Below are 19,710 nucleotides of genomic sequence, written 5' to 3'. Positions count from 1 at the left end.
ACAGTTAACGGTTTCGTTGGTAAGGAAACAATAAAACGAGGAACGAATGAGGTCGGTTTTTACATCCATTCCCAGGAGTTTTATTTATCTTTTCCCTATGCCACTGTCGATGATGTCATAAGAGGCGGTGATCAGTGAAGGGAGCCTGTTACAGGCTAAACGGACGAAAGTAAGAGGTCTTAGTAGTACATGCATAGCCAATTCTTTATTTAAAGAGAGTAGGCTAAATAGCCAAAAGGCTAACTGTGGTCGTCAGGTCTTATAAGGCGGCGGTAGACGCTGGTAACTGGATGGTTCTTTGTTTTAAACCCCTGCAGCATTCAAGCTGTCGGGTTTATTATTATTATTATTATTATTATCATTATTATTATTATTATTATCATTATTATTATAGTGTAATAGTGTAAGTTTTGCGGGAATATATCGGACGGTCCAAAGCAGGCAAAAAAATATTTCTTTTTCTCTGTTGCAGCCAGTTATTGCTCGGAGTTCCTTTCATTTCACCGGCCTTGGACGTAACGCTTCTACACACAGCCTTTCGATGATGTTGGTTAGCCTGTGGCGCTCCAGGAGTGCGCGCGCGCGAAACTTCCGCTTTTTCTTAGAAATATAATTAAATGACGCCATAGGAAAACAAAATGGGTTTGGTTAAAATCGAAGTTCTTTTCAAGGAATGCCTTGAACCAGGAGCCCATTATATAACTCCTGCTTGAAAGCAAAGCAAAATGCTACGATCTAGAATTCCAATACTGATAAGCCTCGATCATATTCGGCCTAAGGATCCCCGATTGTCGCTTGGTGTGGCGAGTATTATCAGCCACTTGAGCCATAACAAAATCGAGTACAATGCTCACTCGTACAATATCGCTCAAGAAGTGCAGGTTTACCCGTTAGCAAGGAATATCCTTGACACGATTTGGAGCCAGTACAATGATTCGAAATATGATCTCATGTTTGGAGGCTTTGTTTGGAATGAGCCTTTCCTCAAGACGATTCTTCGCGAACTGAAATATTATGACTACCCAGGTCGGATTGTTATTGCAGGTCCTCAGGTGTCTTACGTCGAGAGAGGAGAGCTAGAAAAATACTATCCGGAGGGAGATGTATTCATACGGGGGTATGCAGAACAGGCTGTGTTAGAACTAGCGGAAGGGAAGGATAATATCTTAGGGGCCCACTTAGCAAACACTCCAGACAAGGGCTTTCATACGTCTACCAAATTATCCGAGCTTTCGTCGCCTTTCCTCGACGGAACATTAGAACCTCAGCACTTCATGCGTTGGGAAACGACCCGTGGTTGTCCTTACAGCTGCTCATTTTGCCAGCACAGAGATCCATCACCTTCTTCGCCAGCAAATAAGAGCTGGACTAAAATCCAGCACTCGCAAAGGGATCGGATTCAATCGGAAATCGAATGGTTCGTCGACAATAATGTCCACGATCTTGCTGTGCTAGATCCCACTTTTAACACGCTGAACGGAAACATGGTAATTGACTTTCTAGAACGTGCCAGATTTTCCGGAAAAATCAGCCTTCAGTGCAGGCCTGAAAGAATCACGGAGGCGTTTTTAGATCAGGTAGAGTCCCTGAGCAAAACTACAGGAGCTGAAGTAGTTTTGGAGTTTGGTGTGCAAACACTCGACCCCGAAGAGTTGCTACATATAGAGCGAGTGCGCAATGCTAACACATATAAGTTAGCCGAGAAAGTTTTACACAAACTGGCACTTGTTAATCAACGTAGAATTAAGCATGAAGTCAGCCTCATCTTTGGCTTGCCCCTGCAAACCGTAGAGAGTTTCCAGCAGACTATACTGAAGCTTCAAGAGACGACCGATGGCTCGCTGGTCGCTTTTCCTCTGATGTTGTTACGAGGAACACCCTTATATTACCAAAAGAAAAAATTTGGGCTGATCGAAGGTACGGATATCGCACATCCTTTGATAGATCGGATCCAAAAATTCATTCCTCATGTTGTAACCTCTCCTTCTATGAGTTACATAGACTGGAATACGATGGCGAATATTGCTGTTTCTCTACAAGACCAAACAGAGCCAAAAGAGGAGAGTGGAATACATGCATGACATGATACGCAGGTTCTGAAACTTCATCTCAGTCAATTTTTAAAACTCCTAAACTCGCATTACACTGCTAAAAAAGACTGCGCGAGGGAATTGTTTTCATTATATTATTTCATCGTGGGTAAATAATATATAATATCTAATTATATAGTTTAATATAAGAATGCTCCGGAGAAAAATTGTTAGCTGAGTTTTTAAATATAATGCTTTCTTGAGAAAGTCACCTTATTGTGTTAAGGAAGTAATAATCTAATGCTTCTTTGACCACAAAAATCAATTGATCAATTTTAATTTTTGCTTTTTATATTCCAATGTAAATAGTCTACAAGTGCTACAGGCTGTAAGCCACCTAGCATCAGTAAAAAAAATTCAATTTAATATAGATCATAAAAGCCATTTAACAATTGAATGAAGAAACCAGCAGAACTGCTCAACTGATACTTAGAAGAGAATCATATGATGAAATATAGCCAAATTAAGAATATATATATATATATATATATATATGTGTGTGTATAGTATCTGGGCAACTGCCCACCTACCCCTCCCCTGACTCAACAACAGTCAATTGATAACAACTTAGGGTTAATGTTGGGTTAGGGGAGGGGTAGGTGGGCAGTTGCCCAGATACTCATATTGATCCTATATATTTAAGGTAAATGAACTTACTGTAAAAAAAATTGTTAATTTTTTACGTTCTGTGACGAATTCAAGACATCGAAAATATTGTATGTATCCATGAGCAGCATGTGAATTAATAGAACAGAGAGAGGCTTAATTTTGACCTCAGAGTGGAATTAAAGAGGAAATTGTTTTTCGTCTTGCCAAGAATATGAGACAAAGATCAAATTACACTCTGCCTTTGCTTATCCAAGCACTATGTAGGGCATGAGTCCCTTGCAAACCACGACAGTGACAGCGGCGAGGTCAGGGTAAAACAAAAAAAGATCTTATGGGAAGCTGAACAATAGCCCAGCACGTGCGTTTAAAACTTTGAATATTCCTTACTGAGCTGTCCTCTGCACAAGCATGTGCAACCACGTGAAATCAGACCAAGATTTGCTTGGTTCGTGTACGGAAACGACAGCAAATTATTCCAGTTTGCATCTGGAACTCAACGCTGTCCACCTAAGTTTTGCTTAAGTTGATGTGTGGCAAAGGGACGCTTGACATAAAATACAATATTCTTTTTTTGCTCGACGTCTTTCCAGTCGCTGAAACTAACCACTGACATCGGAAGGTCTCTTAAGGATTCATGGGGACCCAAAATTTTTCCTTCGTAACAAGACAGACTAAACCAACTTTCCGAGCTCAAAATATATTTCATCTTTATTAGGTTAGCTTATTCACCTTTTGATCTACAATGTTGTAGTTCAGTTTCTTGCAGCCTACCTCCATAGGTGCAACTCCTTTCCTACCCCTCCCTCACTTGGCAAGGAGCGTTGAGCCTACCCCTACAAAGTTTTCCTAAAGAACAAGAGTTGTGCAAAAGTCACGCAGTCATCCAACTCGTCACGCAGAAGAAAGTGAAAAGACGGTGAAGTGAAAGACCGGAAAGTTGAACAGATATGGCACTTATACAACCAAAGTCGAAAGTAAGTTGGTGAGAGTGAAGTTATTTTAGGTTTGACTTCAAAATAACTAGCCACGTCGGCCGATTTCTGCGTAGTAACCAAATATATCTCGTAGTGCTGTTGTAACGTTTCACAGCATGTCTGTCGTAGCCTGTCGTAGCTGTAACGTGAACCTATCGTCTTAAATGTTTATACAAACCTTAAACCGTATGCTTTTTTAAAGCATTGCAGGGGTCTCATATAATTAAAGGGGTCTCATATCTTTGATTTCACGGTGTAAGATTACCTTAAACATAAGTTTACTCTGTGCAAATGTGAAGTGATTTACACGCGTAGCCGGTCTAAGGATACGTATAAACCCGCTAACACGTGTTGTGACGGGTATCTCTGTTTCCTAAATCCTTGCCTCTTTTCAATCCGATCTCTTCGTTTTGAATCAACTTCAGAGCGCATATCAGTGAAAGTTAGAATTTTCTTTGAGTCACTCGTTATGTTTACTCTCGTTCTTCAAACTCCACGTTGCTAAATCCAAGATCTTGAGTCATTGAAATTTAATCCAATGCGATCGATGATACTATGTTAATATTTGTATTTCAAGTCAAGGTTAAATTCAGAAACATCTCTAAGACTCAACACTCTCCTGATGCTCAAGCATAGCTTTTAAGTAAGTCGTTATTACAATTAAATTTTCTGGAAGTTTGGCAAAATAAATCAGAGTCAAGCCATATTTGTGTCCATATTTGGGCCTCGTCCAGAGAAAGTTGGGAGGGACTGGAGGTGTTGTTTCATGTATCATGTTACTCTATACAAAATTATATAATAAGCTCAGTTATGCAAGCACTCTGATTGGTTCTCACTTATGATCTATTGAAGGACAGACATATAGATGATGTCATCATTAAATCTTTTTTTCTGTATATTTTAATTCTTTATTATATAAAACAAATAGATTCCAAGTTGCCATGCATCTGTTCAGTAATAGATCACGAATGACGTCAAAATGTGGTAGCTTACCACATTTTGATGTCATCTGTGATCTATTACTGAACAGATGCACGGCAACTTGGAATCTATTTGTTAAATAATGCATTTTCCTTACACTAAACCTAGCTACTTTAATATGTATGGGAGGAGAGCTGCATTCTGAATGGCAAGTTTAGTTTGGTTAATGACCTAATATATAAAGATCAGCAAGTGTTTGCATTGTTAGAAACTTTGGGAGTCCCATTTGAATTTAATGGCAAACTCGTCACATGCTTTTACTTCTGGAGTACATTCAACTCCCAATGACTTGATCAAATTTCTATACCTCAAGCCTTGCAGTAACTTGAATCAAAATGATTTCCCATGGATTTTTACGCAATCCTTCTGAATTTTACCATATGTCTATATGTCTAATAATTAGCCCAGCTAGTCAGGACGAAACAGCCAGCCCCATGAGCACTGTAATCATATAATAAAGGACATCTGTTTATTCTTTTATTCTTTTTTTTTTCCTTTTTTTTTTTTCCAGGTAGAACTGCATGTTCATCTTGATGGAGCCATTAGGATACAGACCCTAATCGATTTGGCAAAGTAATGCACTTATGGTCACCCTTGCAGAGGTCCTTGCTTGGGCACAGTTTGCCTGCAAGGGGACTGGCTATTTACAGAATAATATAATTGCTCTGATGATTATAGAAATGCATGTGCTTTGATTGGTAAAAGATTGCATCATATCTTGCTATAATCACTTAGCACAAGGTGGTTGTAACTGAAGCACTAAATTTCAAAATGGTTGCCTAGTATTTTGTCAACATTACTTAGGAAGTGTTAAACACAATATGAGAAAATACAATTCTGAAGGCACAAAATATGCTGCTAAGTTTGGCATTACCCTTTGAAAAAAAAAGATATGAAGTTTTTGCTGATGGGGGGAGGGTAGGCCTGATGTCATAGGGTATTTGAAGGTTTGCTTTTCACAAGACATGGCTAGATTTATTTGTGGCAATTCGCAGTTAGGAGTGAAAAGACAAATAGGAAAGTATTAGATCCACAAGTGAATATTTTACTTATTTGGTTGTAATTACAGGAAGAAGCAATATCAGCTACCTTCTTTTGATGAGAGTTGTTTAAAGGACTATGTGTCCATTAGTCTAAATAAACCATCAACTTTGGCAGGTTTTTTGGAATGTTTCAAAATTTTTTACCCTCTTATTCGGTGAGTACCACAAACTCAACCCACCATTACCAGAACTTAACTTTAAACTTTGATCATTTGTACACACCCTAACCAATTGTTAAACCAACCACTGGATGTATGGCTGAAGGTCCCATTCATAAGGGAAATTTGGAGGCATGCTTTGCCCTTCCCCCACCCCAAGAAAATGTTGAGAACTTTAAGTGTCTTAGGTGCATCTTCAGTAATCTTACCCAAAAAACTCATGAATTACACAACTCAGAATGAAGTTGCTACAAAGTACAATTTCCAAACTGCTCGTGCCAGTTTCTCAAGTTCATATTCCATGTATAGCCACAAACAAGTGCTCTCTGGTGGAGCCAATTCTTGTTGGCAAGATTCACCTGTCCTCTTCATGATATGGGTTTTGCATGTCATGCTTTAAATGCTTATACTAGACTACTATGAAATCAATGACTGCATTCTATTTATAATGGTAATAAGACCAAGTGTAGTCCAGTTGGGTCTGTAATCATATGAGTGATTAACAAAATCAGATAACTGCGAAGCGGGAATCTGATTTGGTAATCACTCATATGATCACAGATGGAATATGGATGACAAGAAGTCCTGTTACCAATTAATCATAACCATTTCAATTTCTGAAAAAACAAATACACTTAGAACAAATATCTCCAGTGGAGACTATGTCTTCAGTTAAGAATTCCTCCATTTTGGAAATTCCCCAGTTTTTCTTTGGATTAGTTGTTGTTGCTATGGTTATTTTGATCATTTTTGTGATTGGTGGATTAGCTGAGTGGACTTGAGTATGATTGGCTGCTTCAACTTCCGATTACAGGGGTGCAATTAAAGCCAACTGTTCAATTACACTGTCCCATCACAACTGTACAGAATGATTGGTAAAAAATGAAGCTGTGAATGCACCGATAATATTTGAGGAATTTGTAATGGTTATGATTAAAGTGTGGACAGCACTGATTAGGTAATCACATCAGTTAACCCTTTCACTCTCAAGATCTCATTAATAATTCTCCTCACTGTCTGCCATAGAATTCTTATGAGGTTGGTCTGGAGAGTCTGGTATTGGATCTACTAATAATCCCTGATTGATATTTTTCTCAATTCTCATCACTCTCCGGCTTGATATTGTGTTGATTTTGTACAGAGAAATTCTGTCTTGGTCACTTGTGGAAGTTGAAGGGTTAACTGACTGAGTTCAGCTTTGATTATGATTTTAAAGAGTTTTGAAGTGGTTGAAAGCGGCACAATGATCTACTTACTCTTGCTAATGAAAGTCAATGATTGTTTCCCTGACTTTTCTTTTTAAAATTAGAAATGATACTGAAGCAATGGAGAGAATAGCATATGAATTTTGTGAAGACCAGGCAGCATGTGGTGTCCTGTACTTTGAAGTTCGTTACAGTCCTCATGCCCTTTGTACAGAAAACTCAGCCTTTCCAGACCAGGAAAAAGTGTCCCCAAAAGCTATAGTGGAAGCAGTGAATAGAGGATTGAAAAAAGGAGCTGAAGATTTTGGTGTGATTGCTTGCTCCATTCTCTGTTGTATGCGTCACCTCCCTGGTAATGTATAGATGACATGTAAAAGATTTTATTCAGCTGGTTAATTAACACAGAAATTTATCATTGATAGTGAGTTGTGGCCTTCAACTTCAATGAGAGGAAGCTAAAAAGCCCTTGATCTGCAGGAATCACCTTGCAGTTTGCTAGAACTTTTCTTCTAAGCTTTTTCCCACTTCACCCTCCATGTGGCAATTCTCGTTTGTGATAACCCAATGTAAGGTTTGTGGGAATACCTTCCAATTTTTCTCTGGGTTTGCTGCCAGCCTTCCCCACCTCCTGAACACATTGATTGTTAATAAGGGTTGAAATGAATTAAATTTTATTTAACAATGTGTTACTCAAATTTTAATAAACTGTTATCTTATTGCTAAGTGAGAACAGATTTAGACAAATTTACAAACACATTGAAGTATCATAAAAACTAAGATTACTTTTTGAGAAGATCAAATGAAAACACTTGTAGAAATCAACTTCTTGTATCATTATGAAATCAAGAACTTGGCATTTTTAAATAAACAAGTTTACCAAGTTGTATGAAATCTAAACATCAACAGACATACAGTCATTGCCTTAGAAAAGTGGATGTGTTCTTTAATGCTAATTAATTATGCATGTGTATAATTAAATTTGTGTTTGTTTTAAGATTGTTCAATGGAGGTTGTGTCCCTCTGCCAGGAATTTGCAAATGAGGGAGTGGTAGGAATTGATATTGCTGGTGATGAGCCAGTGTGGGATGGACAAGCTATGGAAGGACATGTGATTGCTTATAAGGTCTCGTTGTACTTTTCATCTGTCTGTGGCTATGGTTGTCATGATATATCCAGAATATATATATATATATATATATATATATATATATATATATATATATATATATATATATATATATATATATATATATATATATATATATATATATATATATATATATATATATATAGATGCATTATTGGCCATGAGGTAAAGGTGGCTGGATAGTAGCCAAGTTCTTTTTTTCTGTTTTTATGGACTGAGATGAAATGGAGGTTACTAAAAATGCAAAAGAAGAACAAGGCTGACACTATGAACTCAAAACCCATGAAAATCTTGTGAAATAATTCATTGTAAATTCACAGATTTTTCACAGGATTTTCATGGTTAAATCAATGACATTTTCATGGTCTCAGTGCCATGAAAAAGACCTGAAAAATCCCATGAAAAACCTGTGAAAATTTCCATATTCACGACCCATGAAATATTGAGTAAAGTGACCTAGAAGCCATGAAATACCCATGAAAATGGCATTTCATGGCCTTTTCAAAGGTACTGAGAAACCCATGAATTTCAAGCCCAAAATTTCATGGTGTCAAAGTTCACTAGTTTTTAATGGGTTGCAGCAAATCATGACCCATGAATATCCTGTGAATATGTTAAAAATTCATAGACCATGAAAATTTTCCTTGAATTTTCATGGCCTCTACATGGTTTTTTCATGGCACATGAAAGTTAATTGCCAGTTAGTTTTCATGGGGTTGTTAGGAATATGCAAGCACCATGAAAATTCTTTGGAAACCCTATGAATTTGGAATTAAAAATTCTTCACTTTTCTTGTACCAAAGACTGTACTATAGTGTATAGCTTGCAGTACACCACAACTGTAATACATACACTATCACTTAAATTATACACTGAAGAACTAACCTATCTGTGAAACTTCTTGGTCCTGTTGTACAAGCACACACACATGAAAGACATGACCAGAAGTCTGGATTCTCTGATAGTTTATTTTGTTTCACCAGCTGTATATAAATATTACTTTAGGATTCCAAAATTGTGATAATTCAGTTTACACTTTCTTAAATAAAAAAGTTGGTATGAAATTTTCTGCATAAAATTAAGATGTTAATGATTTTTAGCTCTATTTTGATATCACTGATTTTCCTTGTGGAGACAGATTCTGCTCCTATATTTCTGTTTATTTAAACTATTTTGAAGGTATATTATAAATAAATTTGATGTGAAAAATATTTGGACGAAATTATTGAAAATATACTCACTGGTTTGATGTATTTTGTCTAAACTTCAAATATCATTTCCTTCGTCTAAAATCATGTGTAAAATGTTATGGACAGTTATTGTAATGTCTATTTATGTAACAGCATTCATGTAAATTTCTTGATATGTTTTACACTTGTGATCAATACTCTCAAGGTAACTAACAACAAAACAATTACCAACTTTCTGCACTCTTGCATGTGTGAAGATATATCTATGGCTGACTATGTCAGTGTCTCTCTGTTTTGGCCACCTGAATGTGCCATCCTTCTTTCGGTTATCATAACTATTTGCATCTTCATCATCATTTGGACCAAGATAGGCTGCTTTAGCAAGTTTGCATTTCCTTTCATCAGTTTTGTAGACCAACACTCTTCACTGTTTGCAAAATAAAGGGAGCACATCATCAGTTATCTAAGAGCCTTTCTTATGTACGTAGTAAACCTAGAAATGGATAACTCGCCAAAACAGGTTCTTTTCAACATGAAGCCGTCAGATATTAAGCGACGCACTGTGGAAGTGAGGTGAGGTATTTCGTATTCAGAATTTGACTGTATTTTTTATTCCTAAGAACGGTCGTAAGTATTTCCATACAAACTCTTGTGATGTTTCGCCAGATGATCACAGAATAAAAATTTTCAAGTTAAATCAATAGTTAGCGTGCGTGCTCCGATGTTTACGCGTAATAAGATGACCAAGCTTGAACTTACCCCATCACGTTGTAATGCATATCGATAACTTCATCTTGAGGAAACCTCTTTGAAAAAACTTTTCAGACGGTCCATTGCGTTGATCTGGAAAAAAAGAGACTGCTACACAAACACTACGAGAAATGCAATTGGAATGGAACCATTCCGTTCGAGGTACGAAAAAAACCGCCACTTCTTCGTAAATCACGTGTACTTTCACGTGGTGACCTTAGGTCATCGCAGCCATCATAGGTCAGCGGTCACATAGTGACCTCACAGGGAATCGTGTTCGACGTTACGAAATGACTCCGAAGAGGTTTCGTTGCTGCGTCTGTAATCTTACAAAATAAAGCAGCACAAAAAGCTGTTCGGTATTTGGAATTTGAAGCAAGTAACAACCGACAGGACATCAGAGTCCAAGAAAGTCAGAGCTGACATCGACAGTGATTCCTGTGAAAGCGATCACGAAATCAACAACGATGTTGTAGAAGGCGATCTCAATGAATACATGAAGGTAACGTTTCATCCCGACTGAGAAGATGGCCTGACTCTGTTAACCGGCGACTCTATGAACGAGGTAAAAATAGCATTTTTTTCAGGTTACATTTGCACACTATTCAAAGTTCCAAATTGAGGTGACAAAGTGATTGATTTTTCATTGTTTTGTTCCACATTTCGTGTAGATGCAATGCGTACCATTGCTGTACAACTTAAGCATCTGTACTCTGCAGGTGCCTTACTGGAAAAGCCCTAGAAGATTCCTCAGCCGTAAGAATGTAAGAGAAGGCCTTGAACAGGTTTCCAGAGTCATGGCTAACAATCAAAGCCAGCAGTGAGGCAGAAAAAATTCAACAAAGTCGTCCAGGCATGGCGAAGGCAAAAAGGCCCCAAAAAATCAAAGTGAGGATCAAACATCTGGGTCATTGCCTCCAGCCCCATTTGTCTCAACAGAGGAGCAAATTGAAGATCCATTGTTTTTAGTCATTGTTTTGTGATTTCCTGTACATTTTACGTTAACAAAGGCCACTTAAGATGTTTAGGGACATTTTCATTCGACAGTTTTCGCGCTGTACACCAAAATTCCATCAGTGGATAAATTTATAACAAGTCAGTTCCACGGATCATGAAAGTCAGCTCGTTAATAAATCAGTGACTGTGATGAACTCATTAATACCACTTTTAATGGCCTATGGATTCATCAATGAAATTCATGGGCAACAGATTTCAGGAAATATTCATGGCCCATTAATTTTGTTCTCCCAAAACAAATAAATTGTTAGCCCATGAAATGCTGTTTGATTGCAATTCATGGGCATGAAATTCATTCTGATGACTTTCTGGGGAAACTAATGGGTCATGAAAGTAGACTTTGAAGAAATTCATGGGTCATGAAAGTAGGCATATAAAGAAATTCATGGGTCATGAAATTAATTCTGGTGACTTTCATGGCAAATCAATGGGTCATAAAAATTGACTTTGAAGAAATTCATGGATCATGAAAAAAATTCCCCTAATTCATGGAAAATTCATGGCTAAAAATAACCCCATGAAATTTCATTTTGCAGTATTCATGGGCCATGAAATGATCTTCGTGGGTTTTTCACATGAAATTCATGGAATTTTCATAAAACTACAGTTCATAGTGTGATGTCCAGCCAATTCTTGACCCCATAAGCTTGGTAAATGAAGGATTTATTATATGGCAAAAGAGATCTGTCATTTTAGTAAGAATCAAGACATGTTTATTTCAAGAGACCTGAAAGAAAGCCAACTGTGGTTTTAGCACAGTAAACCCACAGGAGTCGTTTCTTTGTTTGTTGACTGTCTCCTGCTGCTTTTTGCAACTCTATGGCTGATATTGTCCAAAAATTATAAACTTTGTATGTCTGCTCCAAGTAAATTTTTTTATTGTATGTGATCAAAGGGGAAAATCTCAAGCAGGCAAAATGGGCCAATCTTGCTTACTTGAGTAGCCAATCAGAACACAGGATTTGATTGATATTGCCCAAGAGCACTGCCAGCAATATAATAACTTAGATTTTAAGATATGGGGTTAAAAAAGCAAAATATTTGTGAAATAACATAATGTATAATAACTTCTGTGTAGTGTGGACTATAATAATTTAGAGGGACATAATTCCATGTAGCACTTGTGGGAACCAAAAATCTAATTCAGAAGATTTCAGGCAGTGTCACCCCAAGACATGTTTAATGAGGTATTTAGGGCTATTTTACAGATTGAGATTGAAATGTAATAGACCAAAGTTGACCTTTACACAAATCTTTAATCTTGCAAGCAATCCACAGACTACAATTCATGACCAATCTCACAATCAGTCAATCAATTAATTGAATGATTATAAACTGAAACAATAAGATCTATCAATCTAAAAGAAATGCTGCGAAAAACATAATAAAAAATTGCATGTAAAAAGCTAGGCCTTAATGCCAATAAGGAGATTAAAATGATGATAAAACAATACAAATAAACCAATACATTAACTATATTAAAGTACAAAAATTGTAAGAATTTGGTGGCTGGTTAACAGCCTATCATTATTATCTAAATGGTGGGCATTCACTTGAATCTGACACAATTTTTGCCTTTAAATCTTGATTCGATTCAAAATACATCATATTATAACAAAATATCTGTTTGTATACTCTCACCCAAAGCTGCAAAACTAAATTAGAAAAAACAAAGTTGCAAAGTTACTCACATATTGGTCCCGCTTGTGCCAAAGGTTTAAATCGAAAAGTCGAAAGTTCATGAAGACCAATCAAAAACTTGCGAAGAACTGATTATAGGGACACTAAACTTGCTTTTTTATGCACGTGGTGGCACTGAAAGGTCCAATTACAAAAACAAATAGAAACATAAACAAACAGATAACTTGTAACTATGTTCTTATCTAGGATAACAGAAATAATTAAACTAATCAATTATCAATTAAATAAAAACGAGCTTTCTGGCTAGTGTCCCTAACATTCCATATTCACAATCCCTCAAGCTCACTATTGACCTATTTCCCTTTTTCTGGTTGATGGCATGATTGGTCTACCCTGTAAATGTCTTACTGACATAGTAGGTCTGCCATTTATGAAAGAAATCTTTTTTTTATGCAGGAAGCTAAAAGGCTCAATATACATAGAACAGTCCATGCTGGAGAAGCAGGCCCAGCTTCCAATGTGAAAATAGTAAGTATTGTTAAAACAAAAGTATTTTAAACCAGAAGTATGTGTTATCCATCCAAGAGCTATTTCCAGATTCATTGTAGAATATAAAGAAAACCATTTATTGTTGACCACCTTTCTTAAATGGTGAGCATCAAAGTTCTTCCCTTATTTTCATGTAAATATGTCTTCCTTGCCTTAATGTTAACATATCTTAAAAAAATAATCTTCATCACTCAAAAGCAAAGCTAGGAAGCCTATGTGAACTTCAGAATCAATATGTCAATGAAGAGCACAATTACAAGCCGGCACGCAATTTGTTGGTTTGAAGTGAAATCATTACCCTATTCATTTTAAGAGCTTACATCATAAGAGTTGCTACAGCAACATTCTTTTTCTGCCAGCATTCCAGTGGCATAGAAGGTCAGACAGAGACCAACGGGAGAGTTTCTTGAAAGTTATAATAGCTTAACAGGCTTAAAGCCATATTCTAAACTGTTGCTCTAAGGAGAATAACAGTGCAAGCCTTCGTTTCATTTTCTGATATTTTTATTGTTTGAAATTCAAAACTGTTTTAATTAACAGATGTTAGTTTTAATTACGGTAGTTATAGCATAAATCCATTTTGAAATAAAACATGAAAAAAACAGCTTTGGGAATTGCAACCCTCTAGACTTTTGAGAAACAAACTGAATGAATTGATTTGCACTGAATTTGTAAAGTATAATTTTCAGTGGTCTCGGTCTGTAATGACTGCTGGAGAGCTTGTCAGTAGTAGCTGATGATTTCCAGCATCCATGGTTTGGCTGGATATGTTTGCTTGCCTGTCTGACCATGAGAACTCTGGGTACAGAATAGTTTGAATGCAGGGGGTTTTAAACATCATAAGCAACCATGGAGGACTTTCCTGGTAAGTAACTGTGTTTTCTTCCTTATTCTTTTTTAGCAAGGATAAGGCATCGATGTTAAAGGATCAAGAAGAAAACACAGTTACTTACCAGGAATGTCCTCCATAGCTGCCCACGATGTTTTTAACAGTTTCAAGACCCCCTGCATTGAAACTATTCTGTCCCCGAGTCCCACGTCCCTGAGTCCCACGTCCCTGAGTCCCACTTTTAGTCACAACCATAATGCAATGGGATTCAAAGTGGAGTCAAAGACATTGAAAATGCAGGAGAGTGGACTTTTGGTTTCATTCTTTCTATGAGAAGGCAGAATATGCAACCATTTGTAGATGGTAAGAGGCCTGCAAAGGGGTCAGTATTAGTGCCAGACCCCAGGAAAACCTTGTCTCCAATCTTCCCACAGGCAGAGAAACATGTTTCCTGTAACCCTAGTGATGAAGGCCTGCTTGCAGGCTAATAGCAAGGGGTGACCATCATGCTGGCACCCCTTAATGCCACTCCTAATTCCCTTGCATGGGAAGTATTGAGAATTTGTGTGGTGATCAATCAATCACTAGCATTCATTTTACATTTTGTTTTTGTTGAGGCATTAGACATCCTTCATGCTGAAAGAATAGGCCATGGATATCATGTCATACAAGATGCTGAACTCTATCGGAGAACAGTCAACGAAAGAATTCACCTAGAGGTTAGAAAAAGAAATTGCAATGAAGGCTTTGAAAATTTGAGTATTGTTCTTAAGACAAGAATTTTCTTTGTTGATGCCCTCTGATAGGTGTGTCCTACATCAAGTATACTAACTGGTGCTGTAAAGCCATGTTTCAAAACACATCCACTAAGAAGGTAGGAAGTAATTTCTTAAAAACAAATTCTGAACTAGATTAACAGTTAAGTAAAGAGAGCTGGTCCAAGAGATAAATTGGCTTCATTTGTTGGGAGTTAAAATTTTTGCTAATTGTGAACTCGGCTAATTTAGAATAATAATAATAATAATAATAATAATAATAATAGTAATAATGATGATGATGATGATAATGATAATAATGATAATAATGATCATTATTATTGTTATTATTATATAATTATGCAAATTTTATAGTGAGCCTCTGAGTGCTGGGAGAAAAATATGTAACCTGCATATACTTTCTACATTATTATATATTTGATAGATCTCTACAAGTAAAAACTTATGTATGCAGCAGGGGATGGGTGACCATAGAAGCTATCTGCTGTCCTTCAAACAAGATTAGCTTTGTTGACACTGACATTGAAAATTTAGCTTATAGTTTTAGGATACCACATCTTAAGTTCTGTATAGTTAGTCAATTTAACTTTATCCTTCATTAGAATTGCTTAGTTATAAAAAAGTTAATGCCTATCTGTGTGAAAGTGTTCCTTGTTATCCTTAGTAATTTGAAGATTAAATTGTAACCATTAGAGCAATGTAAAGTGGACCCAATAATATGTAGGTTGTATGAAAAGGCTTGTTTAACTTAACGGTTTTGAAATGATATCTTTTTGTTATTGCTACTTTTACTCTTTGTCCAAAAGGAGTAAGATCCCTTTCACTGGACAAGATTGTTGCAAATGTGGCTTTGAGCAAATATCCTGTGTTTCTTTTCTAATTTAGTTTTATTTTAATATTGAGTGTTCTTTGTTTCAAGGTTTGTTGAGGATGGTGTAAATTTTTCCATTAACTCAGATGATCCACTTGTTTGCCAAACAAGAGTGGACCTTGAACAAGGCGTTGCTTTTAATAAAATTGGACTGACCCCTGCAGAATTAACCCAAGCGGTATGTTATGTTGTCTCTTTCTTGGCTTTTGCAATGCAAAGCTGCGTGATAGTTAAGCTACTCTTTCACAAAACAGAGCACTGGAGTTTAGATTAGGATGTTTGGGTGTAATGAAGCCCTACTCTGCACTGAAACTAAAACTAAAACCAATTACAATTAGGTCATATATGTTTTCCCACATTTTGCACAAGTTATTTTGTTTTTATGTGTGTACATGTTAGTAGGTAAGTGAATTTCATTGGCTTTTTAAATTATCTTCCTTTCTTCTAATTGGCCATTTAGATTACTTTGGTTTTGGTTTTACGACATTCAGTCCAGTCCAGTTGCTTCATACAATAATAATAATTTTAAACTCCAGCAGCAATGAATATTAGCTTATGGCAAGCTCATGTTCAGTGGAAAAAATGGGCAGGCGGGAATGAGCAGGCAGTACATGTATGTGAAATGCACCCTTGCTTGCTGGGCAGAGTATAAATGTGTGCAAAATGCACCCTGGCTTGTTAGGCAGAATAGACATGAATGCAAAATGGACCCTGAGTTGCTGGATGAATATACATTTATGCAAAATGCACCCTGGCTTAATAAGCAGTAGTTAAATGTATGCAAAATGCACCCTGGCTTGCTGGGCAGAATATATACATGTATGTGAAATGCACCCTGGCTTGTTGGGCAGAATATACATGTATGTGAAATGCATCCTGGCTTGTTGGGCAGAATATACATGTATGTGAAATGCATCCTGGCTTGTTGGGCAGAATATACATGTATGTGAAATGCATCCTGGCTTGTTGGGCAGAATATACATGTATGTGAAATGCATCCTGGCTTGTTGGGTAGAATATACATGTATGTGAAATGCATTCTGGCTTGTTGGGCAGAATATACATGTATGTGAAATGCATCCTGGCTTGTTGGGCAGAATATACATGTATGTGAAATGCATCCTGGCTTGTTGGGCAGAATATATACATGTATGTGAAATGCATCCTGGCTTGTTGGGCAGAATATACATGTATGTGAAATGCATCCTGGCTTGTTGGGCAGAATATACATGTATGTGAAATGCATCCTGGCTTGTTGGGCAGAATATACATGTATGTGAAATGCATCCTGGCTTGTTGGGCAGAATATACATGTATGTGAAATGCATCCTGGCTTGTTGGGCAGAATATACATGTATGTGAAATGCATCCTGGCTTGCTGGGCAGAATATACATGTATGTGAAATGCATCCTGGCTTGTTGGGCAGAATATACATGTATGTGAAATGCATCCTGGCTTGTTGGGCAGAATATACATGTATGTGAAATGCATCCTGGCTTGTTGGGCAGAATATACATGTATGTGAAATGCATCCTGGCTTGTTGGGCAGAATATACATGTATGTGAAATGCATCCTGGCTTGTTGGGCAGAATATACATGTATGTGAAATGCATCCTGGCTTGTTGGGCAGAATATATACATGTATGTGAAATGCATCCTGGCTTGTTGGGCTGAATATATACATGTATGTGAAATGCATCCTGGCTTGTTGGGCAGAATATACATGTATGTGAAATGCATCCTGGCTTGCTGGGCAGAATATACATGTATGTGAAATGCATCCTGGCTTGCTGGGCAGAATATACATGTATGTGAAATGCATCCTGGCTTGCTGGGCAGAATATACATGTATGTGAAATGCATCCTGGCTTGTTGGGCAGAATATATACATGTATGTGAAATGCATCCTGGCTTGCTGGGCAGAATATACATGTATGTGAAATGCATCCTGGCTTGTTGGGCAGAATATACATGTATGTGAAATGCATCCTGGCTTGTTGGGCAGAATATACATGTATGTGAAATGCATCCTGGCTTGTTGGGCTGAATATACATGTATGTGAAATGCATCCTGGCTTGTTGGGCTGAATATATACATGTATGTGAAATGCATCCTGGCTTGTTGGGCAGAATATATACATGTATGTGAAATGCATCCTGGCTTGTTGGGCAGAATATATACATGTATGTGAAATGCATCCTGGCTTGTTGGGCTGAATATATACATGTATGTGAAATGCATCCTGGCTTTTTGGGCAGAATATATACATGTATGTGAAATGCATCCTGGCTTGTTGGGCAGAATATATACATGTATGTGAAATGCATCCTGGCTTGTTGGGCAGAATATACATGTATGTGAAATGCATCCTGGCTTGCTGGGCAGAATATACATGTATGTGAAATGCACCCTAGCCAGCTGGGTGGAATATACATGTATGTGAAATGCATCCTGGCTTGCTGGGCAGAATATACATGTATGTGAAATACATCCTGGCCTGCTGGCCAGATTATATGTGTATGCAAAATGCACACTAGCTTGCTGGGCAGAATATACATGTATGTAAAATGCACTCTAGCCTGCTGGGTGGAATGTACATGCATGTAAAATGCACCCTAGCTTGCTCATAACATGTTTTACCACACTTGCCATTAGTTTTTTAACTTATTTTTCTTCCTAAGAAGTGTATTGATATAACAAAGAGGTGCATACATGATATCATTGTGTTTTTCAGACATTTAATGCTGCAAGATCTGCATTTCTTCCGGAAAATGAGAAGCACAACCTTATTGAGCGACTGAAATTAGTCCATGGAATATATTGATCCTTTAATTAACACAAATCAATGATGGTTAGCTGATATGACAATATATGTAGGGTTATTGTCGAAATTAGTCTTTGGAATAGATTGATCCTTTAATTAACACAAATCAATAATGATTACTATAGTTGATATAACAATATATGTGGGGTTATTATCCAAGCACAAGGTCAAGATGAGGAGACATTGACAAAGTTTTTTTTCCCCCATTTTGTCTCAGTCCATGAAAACACACACAAAGAGGTTAATATCCAGTCTTCTTGGCCAAACAAGCACTTGGAACCAATTCTTCTGTTTCCTATTTTTCCAGTTTCTGAACATCTCTATATCATGAAATCCAAGCACATGAATCTCTCTTTTTTTTGTCATTCATTTTGTCTGGAGCAGAACTTGCCAATTGAGATTGTTAGATATGTTAGGATCTAGTCTTATTGGGAAATGTGCCATCCATTTCCTTGCATTTGATGTAAAATTTTTGAAGATGTTATTAGCAAAGAGATTAACCTAATATTTATATTTTTTTCTAGAAAGGGTTAGGTGGGTTATGGGTTGTTTACTTCAAAATTCAGAAAGCTGGCTGATTTCTGAAATGCTCACGAATTATAGATAAAAAATATTTTACCTTGGAAATTTATTTTAATCTCAAACAAAAAAAAACCATGTAAGAAAAAGTGTTTTAGTTGTTGTTAGTTTTGAAATTCTCACTATCATTATTTATATTACTGTTGTAAATGTAGTACTTGAGCTCATATTAAAAAGAAATAAATCTCTTTCCTCTAAATTGAAGAATGTTTCCTTCTTTAATCCCCAGATCATTTTGTTTTTGCAATAGTGTTTTCATACCAAAAAAGCTCAATCAAGGAGAAAAAGTCCAGTACGAATTTGTTAGCATATATGTAAAACTACCTGCTGGCTATAAGCCCAGCAGACAAACAATTTCAACAGTATCTAGCCATGCTGAAAGCAATAGACAGTGTTGAATTCAACTTGAAAACTGTGTTGCTAACAGATGTTGATGTTGAAATGGTTCAGTTGTGAGAGACAGGGGTTCTTGCA

The 19,710-nt window shown here is 36.9% G+C and overlaps 2 protein-coding genes and 1 long non-coding RNA gene across 4 annotated transcripts; 2 read left to right on the top strand and 1 right to left on the bottom strand.

Moving 5' to 3' along the window:
- The first annotated feature begins 725 nt into the window (after window positions 1–725).
- Window positions 726–2,081, top strand: LOC113664950 (uncharacterized). Its single transcript, XM_027180579.2, has one exon. It carries the CDS (start codon window positions 726–728, stop codon window positions 2,079–2,081), a length of 1,356 nt encoding a protein of 451 aa, XP_027036380.2.
- Window positions 2,082–2,945: 864 nt separating this feature from the next.
- LOC113664949 (adenosine deaminase) lies at window positions 2,946–19,440 on the top strand. Of its 2 annotated transcripts, XM_089208391.1 has the most exons (11): window positions 2,946–3,318; window positions 3,456–3,673; window positions 5,166–5,227; window positions 5,724–5,852; window positions 7,165–7,412; window positions 8,056–8,183; window positions 13,262–13,333; window positions 14,801–14,902; window positions 14,990–15,057; window positions 15,879–16,008; window positions 18,568–19,440. In XM_089208391.1, the coding sequence occupies exons 2-11, from the start codon at window positions 3,647–3,649 to the stop codon at window positions 18,655–18,657; spliced, it is 1,056 nt and encodes a 351-aa protein (XP_089064517.1). In that variant the 5' UTR covers window positions 2,946–3,318; window positions 3,456–3,646; the 3' UTR covers window positions 18,658–19,440. The 2 variants fall into 2 exon arrangements, with proteins under 2 accessions (XP_089064517.1, XP_089064511.1); XM_089208385.1 differs by having other exon boundaries at window positions 3,013–3,673.
- LOC149052935 (uncharacterized) lies at window positions 9,093–10,448 on the bottom strand. Its single transcript, XR_016187343.1, has 2 exons — window positions 10,157–10,448; window positions 9,093–9,824 (listed from the first exon to the last, which is right to left on the bottom strand). It is a non-coding gene; the product is annotated as an uncharacterized LOC149052935 (long non-coding RNA).
- Window positions 19,441–19,710: the final 270 nt, after the last annotated feature.

The sequence above is a fragment of the Pocillopora damicornis genome, chromosome 1 (genome assembly GCF_964200805.1).
Source record: "Pocillopora damicornis chromosome 1, jaPocDami1.2, whole genome shotgun sequence".
Classification (NCBI taxonomy): domain Eukaryota; kingdom Metazoa; phylum Cnidaria; class Anthozoa; order Scleractinia; family Pocilloporidae; genus Pocillopora; species Pocillopora damicornis.
This window is presented reverse-complemented; position numbering and strand designations above follow the sequence as displayed.